General features: G+C 48.0%; 1 protein-coding gene across 1 annotated transcript in view; it reads right to left on the reverse strand.

Moving 5' to 3' along the window:
- The window catches only part of PRDM6 (PR/SET domain 6), a 101,067-nt gene that overhangs the window by 82,919 nt on the left and 4,316 nt on the right, over window positions 1-13,832 (reverse strand). Inside the window, exon 2 of the mRNA XM_045795081.2 lies at window positions 8,073-8,380. Coding sequence (XP_045651037.2) covers window positions 8,073-8,380 — 308 coding nt within the window. The remainder of the gene's footprint in view (window positions 1-8,072; window positions 8,381-13,832) is intronic.

Below are 13,832 nucleotides of genomic sequence, written 5' to 3' on the forward strand. Positions count from 1 at the left end.
TTAAAAACAAATGTCTCAAGTCAGTTATGTTGTACGAAGCGTAAACCGCACGGCTAGCTTTCATGGGACAGAGCTCTGCAGACACATTTGGCATGCCCCCTCTCTGATACTTCAGGAATAAAGGCAACTCTGTGGTTTGCGGTTAGCGATTAAGCACCAAGTGGACTTGCTGTGTGTGCTCTCGTATAGGAAAACCTGCAGCATTCTGAGCATCTCACGCTTGTAACACTCTTTATTATGCCTTCCAGAATTAATTGACCTAAAATCAGTGACTCTACGATATGTCTATTGGATAATTAGAACTCTAAGGACCGACGAATGAAACACATTATTGGCTTTCAGATCTTCAATCAAACAAACATTTACGGCTGCGATTTGCAAAAATGATCTCCTTTTAAGTTGGCATCGTTTCAAAACCCGCGCTTCCTGACCTGAAACACGTCGGGATCATCAGCACCCTCCTCCAAAAATAGAGATCACCTGTGCAAACAATGCTATAAACCTTTCAAAGAATCTGCACCTACCCTCAGAGCCCAGGTGGGTCTCCTCTGAAAGCAACTAAAACTTCCTAATTTTTAGGGTTCTCTGAAAGTCTGCCTGACCTTGAGATCAAACACACCAGGGGAGGGGCGGGGAGGTACAGTGACCTGGTTTAGTGACCAGGAGCTATAGATATCAGAGAATGTGCTTGTTGTCAATGACAGTTGCTGAAATCTGTCTATACCACACTGGAACAATCAATTTTGTAAATGATTGCAATAATCAAGGAAATTGCCTAATTTATAAATCCTTGCATACAGCATTTTAATGGATTCCTCCATTTTAATGCTGATGCCTTCAGAGCTAAATGAATTGTTGTCCAGGCTGTCATTACACAAAATGATAAAAACATTCCGTGTGTGTTGGGGGGGACCACACCTCATGGATATGCAGGCCTTCAACCCATAATCACTCATTAGTGACTTGCACGAAAGTTTCGCATGCAAGAGAGCGGGAGAGGGGGGCTTCCTTGCGTCTGTGCCCTGGTGGAAAGCCCTGCTAGGATTTGGGAGTCTGAACAAGGAACAGTCAGTTACCTTTGAGCTGAAAAGGGAGGCGATGCCCACGTCCCCTGGTTTTGGAAGCTGCGCACCGTTCACAGTTTTGTTCCCTCTCATTTCTGTCTAATGCTGGACCCTTCTCTGCCACCAAGCCTCGAAGGGGGGCGGGGGACACCGAGACCCTCCCGGGCCCGCTAACCACCCCCCCACGCTGCTAATAGGTACCTCTCCCTGCTCCCACCTGGAAACTCAGGCCGTACACTTAGCGCCTTCCCTGAGCCCAAAGCCCCGTAGATTGCTCTTCGCAGTGAAACCTGGGCCAATTGATTCCAGCCAATAGCGGGCTGTCACTACTTTACTTACTGCTCAATCTCACTAACCTGACATTTATGGTGCGCTGATTGGCCTCTGTCAGTAGTGGCGGTTGTAAATTCACTTTGAAAAGCTTTGTGTTAACAGCCTTCAACCAGGCTCCAAGAAGAGGACAGCCTGACAATTGCTCGACCTCCTGCCCTTATTACAGTGAGTAAATCAGGGTTTGAGCCATTAGGCTGGAGCCTGGGGCCTACACAAAAAGGATTGACATGACAAAAGGTCAACCTCTGTCACACATGTGTAACAATTTGGATAATGGAATTCTGTAACTTATCTGCGCGAGGTGGCAAAGGCTTACAAGGAAAAGTATATTCTGCTCCTCCCCGCTCCTCTGGCTTTTATGCTAAGTAGCTATCCCGGAGTCTGTATTTCTTGTGTAAATACACAAGGAATGTCTGAACTCATGAAATCTTGGAGCCTAGAAGATTCGGGGGGGAAAAAAAGGAGCGAGGAAGAGACAGAGCAAGGCAGTGGGGCGGCGGTTCTAGGCACGGCGTCCTTCCGCTCGCAGCACGAGGGGACCCGGATACTGTGGACCTGATTCCGGAGCTAACGAGCAGGCACTTTTTTGTACCCCATCAAATTGGTAAAAACCCGTCATATTAATTATACTAGCACCATTAGGTGATCTCTGGGTAACAAAAGAGAGTCCCTCCAATAATTCCAAGTGCTTTAAGTGACACAGCAAAATAATAAAATAAAGAGGCTTCCCGGCAGGTTCCTCGGGCCCAACGTTACTATAAACACATTTTCACCGGCGCGCTGGCTACTGGGGGGGGGAGGGGGCTGCGCTTCTGATTTTAATTTCTTGACCCTATTTTTAAGTCAGTGTGGAAAAAAAGGGGGGGGAATGCTAAGATGTCAGGAAATATGCAGTTGTGACAAGACATACTTATGAGTTATTTCCTTCACACGCACGAAATGCTATCAATAAGAGAAGCGATCTGTAAACAACAGATAAAATGAACTGACTAATGAGAAAAATAGTCGAGCAGATATAGAACACATCACTCTTCATAAAGTATTTGCAACTGAAGCCCTGTCACGTCACATGCATATTTGGATTAAACCCCACCAGTGTGAGAATTTCCAAACGGCTGCTATCGATGGGTTTTTGGTTTTTTGTTTTTTTAAAGCGGTATCGCTTTTGGCCTTAGAAAACCACGGGTGGCACTGGGGAGGGCGAGAGAGACATAAACCCTTTAAAAGAAGGCCTTTCATGGGCCTCTGCAAAGCCAACTTGAAGCAGTAAGTTTTGATTTTTTAACACAATGCTGGAAACCCTTCCAAGAGGTGGCAGATGGTTTTACAGTTTATGTAGAACTACAAAATCCTCACACTCTATCAAATGGGCACCGCTATCACAGACATCTTCCAATCAAACGAGGCAACGCCAGGGAGAGGAACCAGCTGTTACTCTGCAAATTTAAGACATCACAGGAACAGGACTACGGTTTATTCTTAAGGAGAAATTATTTGGAGTTCATGAAATGGACAGATTCAAAACCAAGTTGACAAGCAGTCTATTATATGAAATGATAAATTACCAAGAAGCACAATTTCTACTTCAATATAACCGGGAACGGCCACATCATTCTATCCCCCAGGGCTTTGGTGAATCAGGCCAAATGAGCCAAAGTCTATAAAGCAAAACTATGGACCATGTAAGTATAGTACGATCATTGGGAAAATCTGAAAATGGTTTCAATCAAATTTTCAAGTGATTTTAATTTCATTTTAAATGATTCATGTAAAACTACCTTTTCAACATCTAAATATATACACAAATGAGTACAGCACTACATGTGGAATTGGGCGATGCTAAAAAACATAAGTAATGCATTTAAAATATGAAGCCAATTCATTTCCTTCAAGTACCAATTGCCGGTGATGGTTTTGAAATATAAACATTTAGCAACGTGTAATATATTTTTAATATTGGTTTCATCGATGTCTTTTGACCTAAGCTAAATGGTAATGATGAAAAATCGACCATTTGCTTAAAAGCAAATCTCTTATTACATCTAAAATATTATGGCATAAAATCAAACCACACCAAAAAAAAAAAAAGCCCCACATTATGTTATCCCCCTTGATTTTCTAAAGAAAAATAATGAAGGTTTTCACATAGTGTAGATGGAAACGAGACACTCGAATTTACTGAGGCAAAGACAGATTCTATAAAACTAAAGCCCTTTCTAGTACCTTGACTGTAATCCTAACAAGTCACTACATTATTTCAATTAGCAGCATAATTTTTCTAGGGTGAAAACAAGTGTGATTTATTTTGTCATTGTCACTAAAATTTCCTGTCAGATCAGACTCTGATTTGAAAGGCCTGGGTAATTCTGGCCTATCTTAAACTGTTACTTTATTTTAAACTTCCGTATTTTATAACCAATAGAATTTTAAGTTTACACGATGTACATTCCTCAGGTCCAGTCATATTAAATTCTGACGTTAAGCAGAAAGGGGAAAACATGTGCAACTAGATTAATTTATCTCAAGGGAAAAAGGGCACATTAATAATTGAGATAGTGTTTTCATAAATGTCGAAATCAAACATGCCTTTTCACTTCTTTATTAGAAAACACATTAGAACAAAATTATCTCACTCTCATCAATAAGACCTAATTGCTGAGAAAGACTATGTTTTCTTTGCAAAACATTCAGAAAGATTTCTCTCATTATGGCCAAATAGCTAGAAATATACCATGCATCCAAGTCTTGCCGGAATAAATGTATATAAAAAAAGCGAGTGATTGTTTAATCCATCCTGTAATGTTTTTGTTTTAAACTCTGTGGATTTATTATTTTTTGTAAAACACATAAAAATCTGATTCTGAAAGAAACTGGCCAAAAAGAAGAAGAAGAAAAAAAAAAAGACTAGTAATTTGGCTTTTAGTTTGTTCATCTCCTTAAACTACAAAAAAATCACCTGGGCTTCTGGCTTTAAAAAAAGAGACAAAAGAAAAACTCTTAGAATTTCCCACAGATACCCCCAAAGAGCCAAAATATATTGAAGGTAATGGAATGATATTGAACTTTCTTTAAATTGCTGTATTTTTAAGAACCAGGATTAGCACAAAGAAAATATTAACTAAAAGATGACAGCACACTGACAAAACAATCAAATATGCTCTCCATGGCTGATGGATGTTAAATATTAAAAAGTCATTTTCTACACAGAAAATAGAGCTTTTAATGATTAAACAAAAGCAGTAACTAAGGTGAATCTGATTGTTTCTGTAATAAAGCCTTCATGTGTATAATAAAGTGCAGCCATACTAAAAACAATGAACTGTAAACTGAAACAAAAATCCATCATCTACTTGGAAACAGTGACGAGAAAAGATTAGCAATCCATTTATTGTACTGAAATAAAGATAAGTAACCCTGGTAAGATCCATCAGGCCCCGAGTATTGAACTCTAAATATAAAGACATTTCTTCATCAGCAAGTGACTTGAAAAATTGTGAGGAAGAGAGAGGATTCCAGTTGGCTTTTAAAATGAAATGGTAATGGGGCGCCTGAGGGGCTCAGCGTCTGCCTTCAGTTCAGGTCACCGATCTCAGGGTCCTGGGATCAAGCCCCGCATCGGGCTCCCTGCTCGGTGGGGAGCCTGCTTCTCTCTCTCCACCCCTGGACTCGTGCTCTCTCTCGCTATCTGTCTCTCTCAAATAAATAAATAATAATAATAAAAGAAATGGTAATGATTCAAGCGCTTTTAAGTTTCCAGAGATCTGCTTTATGTCGACCTGATATTCTGGAAGATGTCTAAAAGAACGTGTTTTTTAAATGGATAATGATTGCGTGAGTCATTAAACAACTATTGCCAAAAGTTTCCTATAGAGCTCCATGTATTCCGATTGCAGAATCTTTCCTAATAGGAAGAATATGATGATGACCATTTTTTTCACAATAGAATTTAGGTTTGAAAACAAAGACTAACATTAAAGGAACAATCCAACACTTAGAATCTCCTGTTATAAACTGGACTAAATTCAAATCATCGCATTTCAGTAAAAATAAATAAATAAATAAATAAATAAATAAATAAATAAATAAATCATAATGCTCAAAAGGAAAAATAAACTCAGACTTCGTAGCTTAAAAATAATTATACCAATAAAAACCTGAAACCTATTAGAGTAAGTGTCGTATCTTACAAATGGACATTGGCACTAAGTTACCTGGCCCCACTCTGTCACATTGTATAGGATCTCCCAGGAGACTGATACATTTTGCACGGCTGCAGTTTTAATATCCCTTCAATCCCCGAAATGTTTGCTTATTCTAACTGTTCTTACAGATGATAAAAATAAATAGATCATGTTCTGAACTTAGAAGGAGGGATCTGGACATCATTCAAGCATGCGTACGCCCAGCAAGTCTTCTAACACAGAACCAACCCCTGCACCCAGAACAACAGGTAAGACGCACTTCCTATCCACTGAGGCATCAACAACGACATCGCTCAATTCCCACTCTCCTTATTTCAACAGAAGTTTAACTTAATCAAGTACAAGGAAAGGCACAAAAGGAAGGCTCCACAGTTTCGAGGATTAATATGTGTCATTATACTCTATGTGTGTAGTGATCTCCGGCCAACATCCCAATCATATCCAAATCTTTTAAAACAAAACAAAACAAAACAATGAACTATGGGTTGTTTTTTTTTTTTCATGTTTATGACTTTGTCCCCTGGCACTCCAGAAATAGATGAACTCCAAACCTGGGGCATCAGAGAGCGATATGACAGTGTTCAATTTTAACATTTGCAGATGGAGCAAATCTGTATCATTGAACAACTGCTTTACCATCTCCTCGGAAAAGTATTGGCAGACCTTTAACTGTATGGTATTAGAGCTCCTAATAACACTACTGGAACATGAAAAGTGCCTGGAAGTGTTTTATAAACTTTAAACCGCACTGGAGGTTACAACTAATTAGTCAGAAACAAAAACCAACTGGGAAATAGTTCAAAACCAGATGCTTTGATTATTTCCCACTTGTCAGTTTTTCCAACCCAAAAAGCTCTAACTTCTAACCTGGCTCTTCGTACCAAGCCATTTTCCTCTGCCCTGTTTTCCTATAAAAAATTCTGTTTAAAAAAAAAAGAAAGAAAAGAGAAAAGGCACTATTTGATGACATAAATACGCCCAATATTTTCTTCCTCGTTCAAGAATCCTACCCTGAAAGATTAAAAGTGTGTCATTGTTCTTTCCAATTTGGGAGCGAAATGGACCCTGGGAGCCTGGGCCCAGTGCCCCAGCAGATATCTGTGGGGTGGGCAGCCCATGGCGGTCCTGTGGCCATCTTGGGCTCCTGGGCTGTAATAAGCTCATCTGCTAAGCTCCTCCCCCATCAAAGGAGGTTCGAGAGGAACAGGCCCCAGCGCCCCATGCCAACCGTCATGGGACAGCTGTGGAGACCAGGTTTGTTTTTCACAACACTGTGTCTCCAGGGCCTAAGACAGAGCAGGCCAGAGTGCTCAGCAAAAATCTGAGTGGATTACTGAGTCCCACGAGCTTTACTGAGGGACTGTGAGGGAGCTCACAGTGCGCATGCCCATCCTGACAGGCCACCAAACCAAGTGTGGGAGACCAGCTGCTGTAAAAATGACCCATTAATGGAGCCTTAAGGTCATGGCCAACTTGGCCACTGGTGCTTCAGAGACTTTCCTACTCCATTGTATTGCCTGGCCTCAGTCACATTTACATATGGCCCTAAGGGTAAGACGTCCCCCACCTTGCATTTCAGAAATCACTCCTCGGGTGAGGGGTGGCTAAAGCTAGTAGGGTGGGGGCCGGGGGGGATTTCCTATGGCTAAGAATCTACCTCCTCAGAACTGGATCTCAACCATCAACCATAAAGCTTTGGGAGAAGCCTCAGATTAATGTTTTTCAAATACATGGCTTATTTTTAAATAATAGCTTGAGATAAGATGGTGCCACTGAAGAAATATCACTCACTAAGTGCTCCGAGTTTTCCTATGTTTTGATTTTCTGTGATTGTACTCTGTCAGAGAAGCAGCAGAATTCGTGATTGGTCTGATTCACGATGTAAGGTGCTTTCTTGGGACGCTCTGAAAGTCACGAAGCACGCCCCAGTCTCTCAAGTTCAGCGTTAAGCAAATTGTTTCTAACTGAGAAAAGGCGCCTCTCTTCCTCCTGTTTATGCTTCTGTTCCTTCTTGCCCAGTGCCCACAACCATAGGGCAAGGGCTCAGAATGGGACACAGAAGTCACCGAGCTCATACCCCAGTGCCCAGCCTCCTCTGCTCTATCGCCTTGTCTGGATTTTATTTCTCTCAAGACCCAGGTAGACCGACAGTCAAATCCACCCCAGCTGGAACCTAGGCTTGTTAAGGGGATTGGTCTTCAGAAACCTGCAGGCCCTGTCTTCCTGGCGGGGTTGCTGCTGGGCCAGGCCAAAGACTGCGTCTCTTTATGACTGGTGTCGCAGACACCTGACATTTGAAGGACCAGAGAACTCTATCCTCCACTAGCCCCTGGAGAACAAGGGAGGCTCTCTCTGAAGCTGGCCCCCCACCCCCTCCCGCCACCATCATCACCACCACCACCACCGCGGGACAGGCTATCCGCCTGCCAAAGCTCCAAATGGTCGGCAAGGTGCTGGGCCGCGAGGGACTTACCTCCCAGAGATGCTGCGTGTTCCTCACGGCGCCGGCCTGCACCTTCTCCGGGGGCAGGAGAACGCCCTGGAAGGGCCCGATCCAGGTGCCCTGCTGGATCCTCTGTGCGGCGCAGATGCCGTAGGCCAGGCCGGGCACGGTGCTAGTGCACAGGCACACCTCCCGCGGCAGGTCCCGCAGCCACTCGGGCAGCTCTGGCGGAGGCGCGGCGGCCGCGGCGCTGCTGGTGCCCACGAGCCGGCGCAGCGAGTGCAGCGGCCCGTGCATGGGACACTCGCCGTTGCGGTTGTCCGCGCACATGTCGCAACCTGCCGGAGACGGGCGGGAGGGAGGGAAGGAAGACGGTTAACCCGCCGCTCTGGGAGGCCCATCCTCGGCGAAAGCCCGGAGACAAACCCATCCCCTCCGGGGTAAGCCACCTGCCCGGGGAAGTGACACCTTCAGGGCGCCGCGGCCACTGGGAATAGGGGGAGAGGTACATCGGCACTTCTCCTCTGGAAATCGCCACACCCAACTCGGCCCGGTAGGGATCGAGCCCCGGGGCGCCCCCAAAGCCTGGAGAGCTGGGTGTGGATGGCGTGGCTGTCTCTGAGAACTCCCAACTCACTTCTACTCCTCCAGGTGTGTGTCTCTCACCCTCTCCCCTTCTTTCTCTGGTTCCCTCTGCCCCTCTCCCCTGCTGCCAGGAGTCCCCTTGCTACCAGGTGTCTGCAGGTGTGTATCACTGTGCCAGGAAAAGAGCCCATCTCTTGCTCAACCTGCTGTCTCAAGGGGTTCTACTTTGCTCCCCCGGTTATAGTTGGTTTTCCTCTTTCTACAATTCTAGAAGACCCTTCTAAAATCACCAGCGCAGGCCGCCCTCCCTACCCCTAGGGACCTCCCCACCCCCCTTGCCTGCACCAGAGCGCGGAGCCAGCCTTGACCCCCGGTGGCTCGGGAACCCCAGACACCGGCCACTGAGGGCGCACTGGCGCCGGCACCCTGGCGGCGCCGGTTCTGGCCACTCCAGCCAGAGGGTATGGTGGGGAAAGGGGGACTGTTCTGGCGGGTTCGGAGTGCTAGTGCTGGAGTGCAAGCTCTTCCCAGAAGCCAAGAAGGAATAAATAGCAAACTGAAGGATCAGGGTAATGGTTCAGTGGAGAGGACCCCAACTCCTGACCGGAAGGTCGATCCCCAAGGCTGCAGGCGATTCTCGAGGCTTGCAAGCGCAGGAGAGCTGTTGGGAACGAGGCTCTCTCCCCGACGTTCCCCAGAGTAGCCAGCAGCGCGCGGGGATCCTCACCCTCCCTCCGGGTCGGGTGGCTGCGGACGCCCAGGGTTCCTCGACTCGAACTGGATGGGAAAAGGCCAGGCGGCCGCGGGGAGCAGGGCCTGAGGCGACCGCGCTGTCGGATCGCAGCGCCCTCCGGGTTATTAATGGGCCTGGCGGAGCCGCGGTGTCTGCGCCCCGGCCCTGCAGACCTGCCTCAGGGAGGCAGCCCCGGCGCCCGCCGGCGCGACCTGGCCTCCCCGGCCCAGACTTCCTGGGGAGCCGCGGCGCCCCCCACGCCACGGAGCCCTGCGGCACGAGCCTGATGTCAGGCGAGTCCGCACCCGGACTGACGGATGGCGGGAGCCGGGGCGCGGGTGGTTGCGCCAATGCGGGGCCGCCCTCGGAGCGTCCTAGCACCTGCGCGTAGCTGTGGTCGCCGCCAGGCCTGGGGGATCGCTCTAAGTGTGCCCCACCCCCCACCCATGCTAAGACAGAGGAAAGCCCAGGTAACTTGTGACAAAGGGAGTCGCTGAGGAATCTTCCAGGAGAGAACCCCTAAGGACAATCCAACCGTGAGCGCGAACCCTGGTTTTGCCATTTGATCATCCTATCTCAGTGCAGAAGGGCTCCAGCGGGCTGTGCCTTTCCCCCGGTCAGCTACTCCCGCACTCCTCCCAAGAGAGTCCAGGAAAGGACAGAACCTTCTGACCGCACGTTCTTGGAGGGTCCCCAGTCCTCCCTACTAAAAAGCAACAACCTGTTTCTACAGATGGGGAAGTGCCCATGCCTCTGGACCTCAACCGCACAAAAGCCCCCTCTCCGAGTAACACCAACTAATATAAATACTGTGTCAGGATCTGCTTTTGACTTTAGAGCCTAGATGGAAAGTATTCCTACCCTTACCACACATCACCCCTTCCAGATATGCTTCACACATCCTCTCAAGCTTCTGACTGTGAAAATAACAACTTCAAGACAAAGAGGGAATGGAAAGAAAGATGATAAAAACTCAAAGTCACCCAGTGCCTACAGCGTTCCAGACGCCTATCTTGAACCAAATAATCACCACAGCATGATCCCCATTTTACAGATGAGGCAATTTGAGGCTTCACGAGCAATGAAACTAGACCAGGGATCAGAAACTACAAAGTGGGAGAGAAAGACTCACAGTCAGGTTTGCCTGACTTCGAAGCCTCCAAATCTAAAGATCTAGGGAGACTACTGAAAGCTGGGAGAGTTTTATACCCAAACTCGTAATCAATAGAACTGAAGTATTTCACCGAAAGCACTATTTGGGGGCCACAAAAATTGTCTAGCATCAGTGAATTACAGAGCATTCTCTATCTCTCTCCCACACTCTTGGGTTTGGGGAGGTTAAATGTATTGGAAAGTGAATAGATGACGTCCATAATTTTGAATTTTCCCATCTGACCTCAGAGATGACCTTTCAGCACCTTGGCAAAAACAGCTTACAACAAACGACAATAAGCAAAGGCAATATGCCCTGTAAAAATAAAAATCAAATCACTCCAGGGAGCTGCTTAACCCACTTTCCCTTTCTGGTTGGCTCCGTGAGGCACAGGGTGAGAAGCGAGAGCATTTGGTATTCACTCTTCACTCCCTACCCGTCCACACCAGAGATCCTGTCAACTTCCCACATCTCCACAACACGTACTATCAGCCCAACTACCTCAGTAATAAAATAAGGAGGAAAAGTACCGACTCCAGCCACCACCCCCACAGACAGCAAACACACTCCCCGTATTTGTTACGCAGGATAAAACTACGGCCAGCCCTTTCTCTAAGAAGTCCTCTAAAACTCTCTTCTACTTGCTAAGTTTCAACTGTCTTCAGCAGGTGTTGACAAACTTAATAGTGCCATTTTGCTGAAGAAAAAGCTGAGTTTCTCCCAATATGTACAAGACTCCCCGTGTGTGAAGTCCACAGCAGAGGAAGGAAGGCCAATCCACTTTAATTACATGAGTCTTAACGGATACACCAAATATGCTCTTTCAAAATACCCTGCTGGAGAAGTTGACCAATTACATGCAAATACATGGTCTATCTTGATGTCTTTTAATACACAAAACCTCTGCCATTGAAAATACCTGCCTTTGACTCTATGTCTCAGGGTCCCAGGGGAGCTTGAAGATGCTTAAAACAAGTTATTACCCAGGGGTTGAGAAAAGTGGAACAGTTAGACAAACATTCTAGCAGAGTGTTTTCTAGAGAGGAGCCATAAACACCTAAAGAAAAGGTCTGAGGGAGAAGCTGGCTAGATGCCCAAGCTGTACCTCTCCAAAATGTGTGTGTGTGTGTGTCTGTGTGTGTGTGTGTATGTGTAAATAACACGCACATTACATACAGCATTCCACTCCAAGCAATACATAACACAAGTCTATTTGTATTCATGAAGAGTAAGCAAATAAATGTTCCTAGGTTATCCTAAAATCAGGGTAATTTTCCATAAGTCCATAATTATTATTTGTAAAGTGTTTTCTGTATCTGTGAGAAATATTATCAGATTCTCCAAGCAAGATACTTTGAAATGCCATTTCAGCATTGGGCAGTAGGAGAGACCATGGTCCCTCCTCTGTCTTGAGTAGATCTGTTAGTGCTCCCGTTTATGCGTCCCTGAATAAGAAGGGGTATCACTAGGTTACAGACTTATTCCCCTACTGACTTCGGAAGGCCAGGCCAAGTGTAGTGAAGAGCAAGACTTTGACTCAGTTCACATCCTTCTGTACCCTTTGAGTATTTTTCCAAGTACACGCACTACTTTTGCAATTGAAAACGGACCTATATGAAGGTAAAGGGGGCGAAAGAGGCCATGGTTTTCTTTTCTGGTGTTTCATTTCGTGTTCTAGGTTAGGTGAAATTCAAAACGTTTCAGGCCTTTATTGCTGTCTAGGGAAGCTGACGGACTCGCGTGGGCCCCGGCGGAGCCAGGACCCGCGGGAAGCCCCCACCACACCAGGCCTCGGCTCCCCGACGCCTCTCGGCCTCCTTCTGCTGTCACTCATCTTCTGGAAAGGAAACCCGGGTGCAGCTGAGAAGCCTGCCTCTCCGCCTTGGCGGCAGCAACCGCGAAGCTATAAATCGTCCGCGACCGCGGGGGAGGTCGCGGCCCCCAGTCTCGCAGGCCGAGCCCGGTGGGACACGCGTCCATCGATCCCGGCAGGCGAGGCGCCCCGGGAGTGCCGCCTGCTGGCAGCGGCGTGCGCGCTCCGGGCGCGGGCGCGGGGTCACCGGGGTCCCGAGCCCCGGCCGGGGTGGGGGGCAGGCAGAGCGCCGCGGCCGAGCCTCCCACACACTGCTGCATGCCCCCGGCCTCCAGTCTGCACTCTGCCGCCAGCCCTCGCATGCCGGCCGCTAGACCGGACGGGGCGGACGGCCGGCGCCGGCCCGCGGGAGGCCCCGCACCCAAGTCTGAACCTTGAAGGCCTCGGCCCCCTCCTGCCAGCCAAGGGCTCCCCGACGAGACCCGCAGAGGCCGTGCCATCGCCCCCCACCGCTGCTCGGCCTCCACCCCGCTGGGCTCTTTCAGGCTCCCCGGGAGAAGCCCGGGAGGCACGTCCGGAAGGCGAGGTAGGCTGGCCCGGCCACCGGGAAGGGGAGCCGACTGCGGGCGCGCGGAACCTTCTGGAGGACTCTCTCTAGGGGAGTTTAAAGCTCCCCGCGGATCGCACGCGCGCTGGGCTTCCCCCGCTCCGCCTGGCTGCCGGCTTGGCCCAGGGACCAAGAGCCAGAGACAAAAGGGGGAGGGAAAGAAAGGGGGGGGACGCAATGTGGATTTTATTTGTCTTCCGATGACTGTATTAATAAATTAAGTGGGAGCGCCAGGGTGTGCGGGCGAGAGAATATTGCGCCGAGATAAACCTGGCCGTCCCCTGCCCCTGCGAGGCCGCCATATACATTGCGGAGATGATGGATAGGAGCGAGAGGAGATCGAAGCGGGCCTGGGCTGGCTCCACTCTCTCCTACAAAACTATAGGGCAATTAATTGTGGCTTGTCCCCTCATCCTTCATCTCCTGGTGGCACATATCGATGGAGATTACTGCTGATGGACCATTTTATCACCTTAAATAAACAGTCGCCACCTCTTCTAACCTCAATCTAATATATGGCTCTATGTTCGGTTTCAGGGCGCTAGATAACGAATGATGTAAAATAGCTAAATCATGTGTTACGGGATGGGGCTGGGCCTGCACACAAAAAGAGAGAAAAGAGAAAAAGAAAAATAGAACAACACAAAAGCCCACACACTGCCTCCGAGCCTCCCTCCCACCAGGGACCAGGTCTGAAATCCAAGTCGCCGGCGGCTGACAGCGGGGACGCCGGGCGGGAGCAGCGGAGCCTGGGCCTCGGTGGCAGGAAGACCCCACTGCGGGGTTCCTGGGCTCGGCAGCTCCCCCAAAACAGGCCCTGCGTTTCCGGACTCGGTGGGAGGAGAGTGGGGAAGGTCAGAAAATACTCACCCTTCTTTTAGCGCTTGCTCTCTCTAACT

Source organism: Ursus americanus, chromosome 5 (assembly GCF_024610735.1).
Source record: "Ursus americanus isolate L20-20 chromosome 5, mUrsAme1.1.p, whole genome shotgun sequence".
NCBI classification, from domain to species: Eukaryota; Metazoa; Chordata; class Mammalia; order Carnivora; family Ursidae; genus Ursus; species Ursus americanus.